Source organism: Microcebus murinus, chromosome 18, assembly GCF_040939455.1.
Source record: "Microcebus murinus isolate Inina chromosome 18, M.murinus_Inina_mat1.0, whole genome shotgun sequence".
NCBI classification, from domain to species: Eukaryota; Metazoa; Chordata; class Mammalia; order Primates; family Cheirogaleidae; genus Microcebus; species Microcebus murinus.
This window is the reverse complement of record NC_134121.1, coordinates 10,321,140-10,335,430: the sequence shown is the minus strand read 5'-3', so window position 1 is coordinate 10,335,430 and position 14,291 is coordinate 10,321,140. Positions and strand designations below refer to the sequence as shown.

The following is a 14,291-nucleotide window of genomic DNA, read 5'->3' as shown; positions in this document are numbered from 1 at the left end:
CAAAGACCATCTCCACCCGTTTTCCATGGGAGGCCATTTAGGACCCAAACACCCCCATTCAGAGGCACCATTTTCCTCCTTTAACCCCTTCACTGTTCTTGGGATCTTCATGGCACTTCCCATTTATGGGACAGGAATTATACTGCCTGGCTTCTCACACACACACTACCTAACTCATCTTTGCCCAAATGAGACTCAAGTTTCACTGACATGAGCACATGTACATAGCTCTGTTCCCACTTTTTGGTTCCCCATCTAGGGCAGGGCACTGGAGTCCTAAGAGGTCTCTCGGCTAAGCATTCCTCTTCAAATTATCTTCCTCCTCCACTATGGACAACCTGGCTTCTAACATGTAGGGTGTGGAAAGAGGCTTCATGGCAAATGCATCTCAGAAGCCGAAGTGATCTTGAAGACCAGCGAGCAGACTTCAACTGGAATTTTTTTAAAAATTCTTTTATATCTGTGAGTCTCAAATTTTAATGTGTCTATAAATTACCTGGAGAACTTGTCAAAATGCTGATTTCTGACTGAGTAGGTTTGGGGCGGGGCCTGAGTCTGCATTTCTAACTAGCTGCCAGGAGCTGCCCAAGCTGCTGGCCCTGGTGCCAGCCCTTTAAGAAGTAAAGTTCTGCAGCTGCCTCCAGCTCAAACATTGCACTTGAGTGCTCAGTGCTCCAATGCATGTGTTTCTCCTGCAACCTCCGTGATGGCCCTAAGAGGTAGGTGGAACTATTATTATTAACTTACTTTGTAGATGACTGTCATAGAGGTCAAGGTCACACAGCTTGCAAGGGCTGGAGCCAGGGGTGGAGCGTGTCTGACTCCACTGACTCTTTCCTCTAGTTTTCTTCTTCCTCGGTCATCTACCGAGGCAAGTTTACATCTCTAATTGGGGAGGAGTAAGACTGAGGCCAAGGCCATGGTTCCAGGCAGGAGGGGCTGGGATTTCTTTATTCCACCCTGTTAATAGTCTGCATAGAAGCAGAGTCAAGGAGTAACACAGGTATGTCCCAGATAGTGAGGCCCTGAGAACACCAGGCTTTTGCTCCACTTCTAGGCCAGCATGAAATCCTGGCATTTGTTGACTGTGAGGCTGTCCTGCCCTGGCCACAGACACCAACTGGCAGAGACAAGCCACAACTACCACCTTCCCTAGCTGTCAGGTCTGTGAGACTCTTGGCAAGGAACAGCAGAGAATGAGGCAAGCCAATGCCAGGGACTGGCTCCTGGGAAGGGGAGGTTCCCAACATGGGTGACCAGTCAGTGCCAAGACCGGTGCCAGGAAAAGAGATGGTACTGGCCCCAAATCTGCCCCTGGGGCCAACTTGAGCCAAGGGTCATGGCAAGAGAAAGCTCACATCTGGCACCAGCAAGACACTGGAAAACACAAGAGCTGCAGCCCAGAGCTGCTGGACCTCTGGCCAGGCAAGCCAGTCTCCACGAGAACGGGCTTGATCCTGCTCCTGCTCCTGAAGAAATGTTAAAGAAAGTTCTGAGATCCAGGGTGTGACATCTCCATGAGCCTCCCCTCCTGCCCGACAGAAAGAGTCAGGTTGGCAGAAGCTGAAGAATGAAGGATGCATTTATGATCCTGAGGGTCCAAAAAGTCTTCGTGCTCCCGTTTAGGGGGCCAGGGAGAACACACAGGTACCCTGCAGGTAGGAGCTGGAACCTCCCAAAGCAGGCACCTTGCAGTGCCTCTTCACGCCGCTGTCCTCCTTACATCCCCCGCAGACTGCTTGGCCTGGCGTCTATGGGGCCAGTGTGGCAGCCCCACACACAAGCCCTAAACCGGGACACGGGTGGTGGCCCGGGACTCAGCCTGGCAGATAGGAATCTTTCTCTCTGACACCATTTGCCAGGGTAGTGTGAGTTGGGTGACAGCTTAGGTGCCACATGAAGACACCTGTCCACGTGCTATTTCAACCTGAGCACTCTCTTGGAATGGGGTGAGCCAAAGTGGGACAGTGCCTGTTCCCTGGGTTGGCTTGTAGGCTGACTGTCTCAGCGAGAGGCAGTTCTCTCAAGTGGGTCTCCGGACGAGCTGGGCATGCTACCTCAGCCTTGGGCTCTGTGGGTGCCTTGGGAGGTGGCCCAGGACCTACACTCCTCACATCGACCTTCCTGGCTTCACTGCTGCTCAACCCAATCTAGGGGGAGACAGTGTCCCCTGCCAGACAGGGGACAGCCATGGTGTCCCTTCGGCTTTCCGAACGGTCCTGGGTATTCTTGGTACCCACTTGGGAAAGGGAGCTTTGTAGAATAGCTGCCTTCAAGAAACGCTCAAGGGTCTTGCACTGGGTTTGTTTTGCCTTTTTCAAATTTTGTTTGAACAGCAGAAATGCACGCACTGGGTGAGAGTGGAGGTCGCCATTCACGCAGACCCATCCTTGCTCTTGGTGCAGTACGTGTTACCAATCAGTCACCGTGCGAGGCTGACCCAATTCTAACAAAATGTGGAATCACACGGATGCTCCGTGCTCTCCTAAGGGTACGGCTTAGGGACAGCCTGTGTGTGCCGGCCAGGGTGACATGAAACACCACTGAATGGAGCTGAGCACGCCCGGCCAATGGCAGGTTCTCGGTGCTCAGCCATGAATCAGGGCTGAACAGGCGTGGGGTAAGCAGGAGCTGTCCCAGGTGCAGACCGGAGTGACCAACAGTCGGCTTAGATCCCTGGTGCCCTCAGCCCCACCCTGGGGGCTCCCCCTGCTCTGCTCTCACTCCTTCTGCCCACCCCCGACCAAAGGGGAGGTACCGGAAAGAATGTTCCCGGCTCCTGCCCTGCCCGGCTTCGCAGAGGCCATTCTCAGGCAAGCCTGTGCCTCCTGGCTCACTGTTGCCATGGAGACTGGACGCCTTCTGAGCTCTGCGCTTTATCTAGAGTCCAGCCTTCCAACACCTTGCTACAGTCCAACCCACTCACTCCCCTGGGTCCCCAGACTGTGCGAATCGCTAACTGGATTCCTCTAGTCAAGTGGCTCAGACGTCTCCTTGCTACAATCCACTGCTGGTCTGAGGGTTCCTGCCCGAACCCTGCTGTGGGGGCGGCAGCCTGCGGGTCTGCGGGGCCTACGCAGCCACATCCAGCCTTTCTTTTCTAGAAGAGAAGATCTAATTGCAAATCAGTACCAGACAAACGGGCTGGTGGGAGAGCTGAGGACAGCCCCCGGGGTTGTCACAGGAGGATCCTCGGGGCTACGGGAAGAGCAGTGGGAAGACCACAGAGAACCCAGTGGAGGGCAGTGCTGGGTGAGACGTCCACGGTCCACGAGGAGGGTGATGAAGCCGAAGGAAGTCCCTGGCCTCTGCTTCGATCAGCATCTCTGCTCAATGCAGCCAGCCTCTCCCACAGTCTCTGAAATCCTGTGCTTGCGTCTCCTCCATCCCATAGACCCCTCCTGCCCTTGCTCTGCCTTCCTCTCCCGTCAGACCAGCCACCCAGACCCATCGCTGCCCTCCACCTGCACGGCTCTGAGCATTAGGACAGAAGCTAGGCCTGGCTTCGCTCCCTTCTCAGAGGGTCAGAGATATAGCAGGTGCTATCTGCCCAGCCTCCAGAAACCCTCCTGCTCAGATCTGTGGGTTTGTGCTGCCAGGGAGTCCTCTACAGCTCCCCTGTGGCTGAGACTCCTAAACTGCCATTAGGGTGGTCACTTTTCCGGAGTGGATCTCATCACCTGCTCAGATGCACTCACCCCTTCCTTCGCATTTCCTTCCCTCCCTTTCTGCCTCAGACCCCACGGAGGGCCTGGCTGGGCAGCAGGACTGGCCATCTCCAGCCCAGGGTCCAGGAGCATCACTGGGGCAGGAGGAAAGATCTGTTCAGGATCTTTCTACATCATCTGGAAAGGTGTTCTCAGGGCAGCAGCTTCTTGCACTCTGACCTTATCTCCACCCCCCAGGAGCAGCCCCAACACCTCTTAGGGCCGGGGCCAGCTCCAGGCAGCAGCACCTAATTCTGCTTCTCTGGGCTCTGCAGATTATCATGGAAGATGCTGTGAAGCTAGACAGGCAGGGCGTTCTCCTGCACCCTCACCTGGGTGACCACCTGTCCCCGCTTGCCCTGGACTGAGGGCTTTCCCAGGACACAGGACTTTCAATGCTAAAAGTGGGACAGTCCCAGGTAACCAGGGATGGTGGGTCACCCTCATTGTCACTCACACTGATGATCCTGCTTGTCACCTCACTGAGCAAGGATCACATACACCCACTGGCCTGCACCTGCAGCCCCATGGCCTACCTGGCCCCCGGCCCACTCCACTCCCCGGGCGGTAGACTCCATCCGCTCTCACCCACCTTCTGAAATATCCCCCTCCCTCACATAATCAATTTTCCCTTCTTTTCAGTGTTATTCCTATCAACATACAAACAGACTGTGATTTCTCCCATCTTAAAAAACAGAACAAAGCAAAACAAAAATACTCTTTTTTGTATCATACTCCCTTCCAGTTGCGGTCCTTATTCTCTATTATCCTTCACATTAAAACTCTAAAAGAGTTGTCTGCACCTGTAGTCTTCATTCCTCGTCTCCCATGCTCTTATTTTAAAATCTTTTACTACTTTTTATTATGGAGCATTTCCAACTTGCACCAGAGGAGAGGAGACAGCAGAATGTACCTGTCCTGCCCCTCACCACTCCCAACTGCTCTTGCCAACTCTCCGGTGACCTCCACGGTACCAGGTCACACTCAGTGGTCATTTCTCAAGCTTCGTCTCACTGGTTTACAGGTTATAACAGCTGATTGCTCCCTCCCTTGGAGACATTTATTTTTTTCCACCCAATTTCCAAGACACCAGGACACCCTGGTTTTCCTTCTGCCTGGCTGCACCTGCAGCTCCCTCCTCACCCCCACGACCTCCCCTTGCTGGGTGCCCAGTGGCTCCATGCTGGGGCCTCTGCTCACCTGGAGAGTGACCCTTGCTCCCTGGCTAATGCCATCCATCTCCCAGCCTCGAGGGCCATCCACACATTGGAAACTCCCAGGCTTGTAGCCCTGGCCAAAAACGTTCCCTGGAACTCGGCATTTGCACCTAGATGATTAACATGCATCTGGAACTTCACATGAAGCCAGACTGGATCCATGCACACCCCCAATCTCTGCATAAAAACTGCTCCTCTACCATCAGGACTTCCACCTTCCTGATGCCTCAGCCCCAAAGCGTTTTTTTCCATTTCCCCTAGAGCAGGAGCCGGATCCCTAAATGCCCCCCAAGGCCCTGTGGGGTCGAGTGTCCGCCCCTCTCCGCCCTCACCTCCAGCTGCTCACGCTCCTGCTCCCTGTGCTCCAGCCTCCTTGCTGTGGCCACACAAGCTTTTCTGAGGCCTTCTGGACGCCCTTCTAAAACGGAGCTCTGTCTGCCCGCCTCGCTTTGCTCCACGGCTCTGAACTCCATCAGATCCGCTTTGTATGTTTGCTCCCTTCTGTCTTTATTGCTATCTTCTGCTGCTGTGTAAGTCTGCTGTATCCTCAGTGCCTAGAAGAGTGTCTGGTATACAGCTGGTGCTCAGTAAATGTGATCTAATGGAGGACTGAATGAATGAACGGGCAATAGAGTCTGCTTCCTACAATGGAGCAACCATTGTGCAGCTCCTACCTTTTCCCAAAGGCTTCGGGGATTTCTCTCTTTCCCCCTCTCTTCCTTAACCCCCCCCACACTCACACACACACACACACACACACACACACACACACACACACACACGCCCCTCTGTCTGGCTCCTGGCAGGGCAGGAGTGACCTGGTGGGAGGTGAGGGACACCGGGGAAGGGCAGGCCGTAACCGGCATGACTGCCTCCATGGGGACGCACACAGCACGGTCACCCTGCAGCTGCAGTGACACACACACATCAGCCGCCACCATCAACACGGGAAGGACTCCTTACCCAGGCCAGGCGTGGCCGGGGATGCCCAGCTGGAGATGACTGGGCTGGACAGTATTGAAACGAGGGGGCTGCTGGAAAGAATCCTCTGGCTTTTCAACCAGATGCAAGAAAACCACCACCCTGATCAAGTTTTTAACCCAACCGCCTCCGTAGAATAGGGTTTCTGCACGTGTGTTCATGTAGACAGGCTCCAAAAACATATCTGATCAGACTGATCTTCCCTTCTGGGCAGCCCTGCTCATGTGGCGTTAATGCTCTAACTCCTGGCTCATCCTTCCTTGTGACTTCCTGTCTTGCAAAAGCTACGTCTCTGATGAGAAGAGCCGTCTCCTGTCGAACGTCGGCCGTGGGTGGCTCTCACGGAACCGCGACCGTACGTGACCCTCCGCTGCTCCCACGTTCCGGGGGCAGGTGAGGCAGTGGGCAGGAGCGTGAGTTTCAGAGTCAGGCCCGGACTCACAAGGAAACAGGACTGCCTGCTGGAGGTGGACTTAGGCCAGTTACTCAACCACTCTGAGCTTCTGTGTTTTTGCCTGTAAAATGGAGATAACAAGAGCTCTCCCACGGAGTTGTTCTAAAGGTTAAAATGAGACTATATATGCAAAGTGCTGGCACATAGTAAATGCTCAGCAAATGGAGGACTTCGTCATGGGGCATTCCCTGAGGCAGCAGGTGTGGACTGTGCCTTCCTAAAGACTGCTCTGGTCCCGCATGGGGCCGGGGTGATCTCAGCTAATTAACAGAGCAAGACGTCAGGGGCAACTGGGTCTAAACCCATGGCCACTCAGATCAGCAACTTTCTTAGCCTTGGCTTCTATTCACTGTAAGTGATGGACAAGCAGGGGCTCAGAGGAAGAAATCAGAGAGGGGAAGACATGCAGCAGTAGGCCTCCAGAAGAAAGGACAGTAGGAAGAAAAGTAACAATTAAGAGAAAAGGAAAGAGTGTGTCATTCAGTCAGAAAGTCCTGAAAAAGGGGTGTCGGAACCCATTCTGGCGCCCACGGAGCCCAGGGCAGCGCTGTGCAACCTGGGGGAGGGGCGGCCAACAGCTGTGGGGCCTCTCTTCCTGCAGAGCCAATTCAGCTGGACTCGTAGTGGTACCTAGAAGCAAACTGGCCCCATGAAATGCCCCATGGAAGGGACCCACACAGAGACCTCGAACACAGGGCCATTCTCCACTGCATGTGTTTAAATCTCTTTCTTTTCTTTCTCCACGCTTTGCTCCAACTCCAGTTACCGCCTTTCTGGTGTCTCTTCCTTTATTCCTTTTCCCTCTTCTTCCTTAGGCTGTAGGCCTTCTGGGGGCACCTGGCCATGGTGCAGGCCCACCATGACCCTCAGGACTAAATAGGTGGCTAACACCTGCTTCACAAGGTGATACCACTGCCCTGTTAACCTGCTCCGCTGAATTTAGCTATAATATTTCTAATCAGAATTTGATCACCCACGAGCCAGGCATTGGCCACCCTGTCCTAAATGGCGTTTGGAGTCTGTGCTGGAAGCTTGGTTGACATCAGTCTTCCTGGTCATTTTTATAGGCTCCAGAGGCACTGCAGAGACAGACTTAAACTTGAGTGCCCGTGAGGTCCCGAGATTGCAGGTGAGGATTCGTGCCGAGCTGTCTGCTTTGTCACAAGATCCGTAGGTGCAGGGGTACTTAACTGCTCTCAGATGGGGCCTCAAATAAGGGGACATTCTTTTGTTAGTGGGATTGAGAAGGTGAGACATTAGAAGAAATAGAAATCTGACGATGGGGGTGTCCTATCCACCAAAGCCCTCTACTCTTACCTCTATCCTGTTGGAAGACCCCATATTTTAGCCTAGGCGACCCCACCGTTATTGGCCAATCCCCCAAGCTGCACAGCACTGGGCACCAGAATTAGTTCCAACACCCCTTTGGAGGACTTTCTGACTGAATGGCACACTCTTTCTTTTCCTCGTAATTCCTACTTTTCTTCCTACTGTCCTTTCTTCTAAGGACCTACTGCTGCGTGTCTTCCCCTCTCTGGTTTCGTCCTCTGAGCTCCTGCTGATTCATCATTTGGAGTAAACAGAAGCCCAGCCCTTCTCTGGAAATCCAAGCTGCCCAGGGGACTGGAGCTTCCCTGATATTAGAAGAGCACCTCCATTTCCCAAACATCCCCTACTGTCAGATCAAGTCTCTTTGCTCTTGGAACTGCAGTTGGTACCTAAATAGGAAGGCACACACAAGGTATATTCATGGAAAGAGGGGGTGTCGGAGGCCTGATAGGGATAGAAGGGAGTGGAAGAACTGGCAAAGGGGCCCGGGGGGGTGGGGGATGCCAGAGAGACAGTTAAGACAGGGGGATAATAAGCACCAGACACGGCCAAGCCCCGTGGGCACGAGCAGGGGAGGGGGCTGGATGTGCAGGCAACAGAGACTGAAATGGAGTCCAGATCAAGTGAGGGCAGCTTTCAGTGCACCGGTGGATAAACGCGTGGTCTGGCTCCTCTGCGGTTCTGATCCTCCCTTTCCACTCTCGCCCCCGTCCACCCTGCCACCTCACCGTTTCCTGACACAGCAAGAAAGCTGCCACCTTAGGCCTTCCCGTCGCCTCTTCCTGGGAGCAGTTCTCTGCTCAGTTCCCACCTTCTCGGAGAGGACTGCCCTGGCCAGAGCAGCTCCCTGCTATGGCACTCCCTGCCCCCTGCCCTGCTTTAATTTTCTGCCCGCACTTATTGTCAAGAATTTATTTTGTCTGCTTCCCCAGGTGGAATGTAAAGACAGATTCTATCTTTTACTTCTGAATACTGCTTGTTCACAAATATTTGTTGAAGGGATGCATCAACTCAAAGCCACAGTATTTATAATATATATAAAGAGCTCTACTGGCTGAAGGGTTTGGTGTTTCAGGTGGGGCCACCTATGAGGGGTTGGGGGAGGGGAAACCACAGCATGGAGAAGCCTTGGTAAGAGTCACCATGTTCTGCTGGAAAAATCCAGGTGGCTACCTCTGCTCCATGAGATGCAGGTGTGTGGTGGGAGGCTTCCAAATTGGCCCCCCGGGGATCCTGGTGTTCATACCCCTGTGTAGTTCCCTCCCACGCAGAAGAGGACCGACTCGTGTGATCTATAGCACATTGTAGAAATGACGATATGTAACCCATAGACTTGGTCATAAAAGACACCGTGGCTCCTGTCTCTCTCAGATCACCAGGCACCACACAGTGAGGACACGCAGGTATCCATGGACAGAAGGTCACAGGGAGGAGCAGAGGCCTCCTGCCAGCAGCCGGCACCGTGTGAGCGAACCGTGTTGGAAGCAGGCCCTCCAGCCCCAGTCAAGCCTTCAGACGATGCAGCTTGCCTGACATTGTGATTACAACCCCAAGCCCACGGCACCCAAATTCCCAACCCTCGGAAACTACGTGAGATAATAAATGTTTATTATTGTTTTAAAATGCTACGTTGTAGAGTAATCTGTTTCACAGCAGCAGGTAATTATCACACAGCAGATGTTTATAGGAGGACCAGCGACCCCAGGTTTGAGTTGATATGAGTATGAGCAGGATCGTATTTTTCAGTGGTTACCTGTTCAGCCCATTTCCCCTTCTGGAGCCAGCTGGTCCCAGTTTGATTCTGCAACTCTTAGTAGCCACAAATGCCACCTGTATCCTCAATAAACTTTATTTAGACACAAACAGACACAACAGAAAATACATACACAGATACAGATATATATATTTTTTCTCTATAGGATGAACAAACATCACACAGGGAATTTAAAAAGTGGGTGCATGGAACGTAAGAAAATATTGCGAAGTTCCTTGTTTACTCACACTTGAAACACACATATCTCGGAGGAAGACAGGGATACACTGTCCCTACAACAGAATTCACGTGTGGTCTATAACAGCACACAAGTGTTAGGAAAGGGAATCGGAGGAGTTAGAGATCCAGTTACTCTTGGCATGACAGACTGCACACAACACTAGCAGGACTCTGTTGAAACAAAAGACAGAATCGAGGAGGAGTCCACGGCCCTGCACAGATGCTCTGCAAGCTGTCAGCTAGGTCGGAAAGCAGCTCGGCAGAAACGCTAGGTTAGCTTTCATCTTGTGGCTTGAAGGTCTGCGTGACCTCTACCTTTGTGTCCACGTCACAGAGTGTTTACAGAGACACACTTAGGACGCTGAAACTCCCACATGCACGCTGGCTTGGAAACCCACACGCACAGAACACTGACGTCAGTTTATGGAGTGTGGCTTTCGAAAGGAAAAGGAACGGTAGCCAAGAGGCGAGCAAACACTTTGCAAATGCTGCCACATCCACTGGCGGGGGTTCCCGCCACGCTCCCTGTCGTCCCCTCCCGCAGGGAGCCACCGGCATCTGGGTCCTGCTCCCCGCCACGGGGGGGGGGGGGGACGGGATGGGCGTCTCTCGGAAGTCTATTGCCCTCTAAAGTCACACCTGTGACCTCCTGGCAGAAGGACAGGACACCAGGTGTCCTGTCACCAGGACAAGCTGCCTCGGAACCACCCCACTCCTTCCTGTCCCGGACAAGCCTCTGGCCTCCACGCCATCTTCGCATTTCAGACCGGGCTTCCCTAGGCAACCTCTGCATTTTAGTAAAAAATGGTTTCCACTGTACCCTTCGTGTGTCCTCTTCCTAACGTGACAAATCCAGATGAGATGAAGTTATGGAGATCTGGTCCTCCACTTCGGTAAGCATCCTTCCCATAATGCCCTGCAAGAAGATGGGGCAGAATTACCTGGCGCGTCCACAACACCAACACAGAGGACAAAAGCGGCTCCGTCGCGCCCGGCTACGTGGAGAGCAAACCGGCAGCACGTTGGAAGGTGGAAGCGGTCAAGAATATATATACGTACATATATTATTTGTATATAATATAAATGTAATATATATATTATTGAAAAATATTCATATATATGCATGGATATATAGAACTGTGCAACAAAGAATAAAGTCTTGGCAACGTTACATTCAAAGCAGAGAAGCACAAAGGAGACGCACGGCTTGATTTTGGCATTTCTGACTGAGCACAGGGCAACCAGCACCTGAGTCTGTTCACCCCACTATCCTTTCCTCTGTTCCACCTTCCTCTTTGCTCTTTCTCGCTGTGTTCATTTGTTTATTTTTCTTTCCAAAGCATAAGGAAGTGGGGGACTGCTCTACGCATGTGCATGTCTATGAATCATACCACCATGTATGGGGACCACAGCCTGTGACTTTGGAGACACCCAACATTAGCTGAGACTGACAAGCAGAAGGATGGTTATAAAATATCTGGAAAATACGCATGCGTTTTTCCTTTCGTGACTTTCTGCAGTTTAAGACCGTGCCCCTCGCCAGCCTAATGCCGACATACACCTGTGGGGCTGAGGGAGGAAGAGATGGAGGGCAGGCTAGGACTGTGGGTAGACATTCAAAGAGAAAGAAGTTAATGCCCTACTTCTGACATTCAAAGTAGGATTTCACAGTTCGCTTGAAATACCGGCATTGTCAGGAATGAAAGGCCTCCCTAAATGCTACCCTAAAGTATGTACACGTGAAGATGGAAAAAAGCCACTTTTTTCACGTTGTCACAAGAGCATATTAAAATTTGTACTTATGACTACTGTAATGTGTGGGACTTACATAAGAAACAATGTTAAGTTAAAAGGTAGATGGAAAATGGTATATTAAATAGGATCACAGTGCTACGAAAATTCAAACCAGTGCACACAAAAAAAGATGGAAAGAAAACCCACTGAGATATTGACAAGTGCCCTTGGACAGTTGGAACAGGAGTGTAATTTCTTCTCTCCTTTCAACTTTTCTAGACTCCCCAAGTTCTTTTTTTCTATACAAATATGCAATTTGTCCAATATAAACTGACGAAATAAATGGAAATAATTATGGTAAATGCAAAGGCAACCCAAATCGCAATTTTTCTTAGCAGTGCACTCTCTGGATCAGTGGATCACAATCCTGGTAACATGCCAGAATCATCTGGGAGCTTTTAAAAATACAGAATCAGGCCGGGTGCGGTGGCACATGTCTGGACTCCCAGCTACTCAGGAGGCTAAGGCCAGCGGATCGTTTGAGTTCAGAAGTTTGAGGCTGCAGTGAGCTATGACGACACCACTGCACTCTATCCTGGGTGAGAGACAGAGTGAGACCCTGTCTCAAAAAAATACAGACCCCACCCCCAGGCTCAACTCCAGAGATTCTGACTTCAGTCGGGCAGAGTTCAGACATAGGCAGGGATGTTTTAAAAGCGCTCTCCTAATTCTAATGCCACCAGGAATGAGAAGCAGTGCCCTAGAGTAAGTGGAGAAACAACCTAAGTGCAGTTTATGCAGCTAGGTTCAGTGGGCACCTCATAGGTCCGGGGACCACCCCCTGTTTATGTTTGGGGGCCCAGGACTCTTCCTCTGGACAGCCGAGTCCAGCCCTAGTTCCTTCTTATTTATCCCAGACCTCAAACCCGAGCGTGCATCAGAGTAACCCAGGAAGGCTTAAAACAGATTCCTGGGCCCCACTCCCATAGTCTCTGACTCAGTAGCTCTGGGATAGGGCTCGAGAGTTTGCATTTCTATCAGGTCCCCTGGTGATGCCATTGCTGCTGGTCCGGGGACCACACTCTGAGACGGGTTGTCCCAGCACATCTGGAACCTGAGAATTTTGCCCCTCCCCTCCCCTCTGGAACCAATTCCTTCATTCCTCGGGGCACACAGCTTCCCAGGAGGAACATTCTTGCTGGAAAATGCTGTGGTCACAACTTACAGTTTTACAGAATAGAATTATTAGAGCCGAACTCAGGGGCTTCTGCCCATATCCCAGGCCATGTTCCAGTTCCCAAAACCGGGCTCCAGTACCTGCGGGAAAGGCACCTTTTGCCAGGGGGAGCAGGACGGGCAGGCAGGGTGTGTGGGAAAGGATGTGCCACCAGCTCCAGCAAGAGCCCCACCCCTGTCCCTCTCTCCCCACCCCACCCGCCCGCTAACAGAAGAGTAAGCAAAGGAAGGACCAATTCATAACCCTCATAAATTTGGACCTCATTAATTCAGAACCTGTGATACATCCTGCGGAATGTGGACTGGTTTATTTTTGTGCTCCTTATAAATAACATTTTTGATAAACAAATCAATACTGAGAAAGATGGAACATAAAACGGTGCCTGTGCTACGAACAAGTCATTCTTATCTGTCAGCTGGAATAAGGTCCCTCAGGACTCAGCCTCGCTCTAGTGCTTGGGGTGATGCTTGCTTGTTTGAAAGCAACTGAAGTTTCCAGATCACCTACCATGCACCAGGCAGAGGGACAGAGCCTCTGCAAACACGGCTTTTTTCCTTTTGACATGATCATAGCTAACATTTCGTAGCATCGTGCAGTTTACAAAGATCTTTCACACAGACTATCTGCTTAAAATCATAGTCAATACTGTGTGGGTAAGGTGTTTATTTTTATTACCCTCCCATTTTACTGATGGAAAAACTGAAGCAAAAAGGCTGAAGGTGGTAGACTAGAGCAGCACTAGCATCCAGGTCTCTGACTCTAAGTCCCATATTTATCCCAGTGTGCACAACTGGCTTCACTCACGCCTCACAGGAACCCTGCCCCAAACTGTCGCTCTCCCAAGTTCGTGCAGCTGGTGGGTGGGAGATCCTGAATTCCAACCAGGCCTCGCTGCCTTCAAAGTCCACAGTCTTTCCACAACTCTCACCCCAGCCACCTCACCCTCGAGGCCTGATCTGTAGCCCGGACACGCGGGGAACGTGAGGTCGGAGGATTACACTCAGTGACACCCAAGTTCGTACGAGTTGAAGCTCAGAAGTGCCGAGCTTTTGAGTGGGGGAAAAGAGAAGAGTCTGAGGTGTACTGGGACAGGACCAAGAGCATTTGACAGAAATAAAGAATTCTTTGGCCAAATCAGTTTGGAAAACATTCAGCTAAATGAAGCGGAAAGCTACGCAAAATTCAAGTTTAGGGACTTCTCAGAGGCAGAGAGCGCTGGACTCTCCAGGGAGCTTTTTTACGTTTATTAAAGGCATCTCTTGGGATGGTGTTTGGGAAAGCTGCCCATGGGGTCGAGGTGGGGGAAGCACGGTGCCAGTCTCGGCTTTGGTTTGAGCTGTGGTTCTCTAACCCGAGCCTGCACAGACCTCTAGAGACGGTGCCCGGATGGCTGGGCCCCAGCCCCAGAATTCCCAGTTAGTGGGTCAGAGGTGAGGCCTGAAAATCTCCATTTGTGACCAGTTCTGGGGTGAAGCTACTGATGCCCTTGGGTCCCAGGACAGCAGTTCATGAACCCCCATGTTTGGACCAGGGACAGCTCAGTCTTCTGCTGGACCCAGGGTCGAGGTCTAGAATGATTTACATCCTCTGCACCCTCCAAAGTTTAGCAAGAACAAGGGCAGCTGGTAAAAGGGAAGCC

General features: G+C 51.8%; 1 protein-coding gene across 1 annotated transcript in view; it reads right to left on the bottom strand.

Annotated features, from left to right (window-relative positions):
* SHISA6 (shisa family member 6) overlaps positions 1-14,291 on the bottom strand; it is a 281,726-nt gene that overhangs the window by 145,653 nt on the left and 121,782 nt on the right. Inside the window, exon 3 of the mRNA XM_075994102.1 lies at positions 10,502-10,597. Coding sequence (XP_075850217.1) covers positions 10,502-10,597 — 96 coding nt within the window. The remainder of the gene's footprint in view (positions 1-10,501; positions 10,598-14,291) is intronic.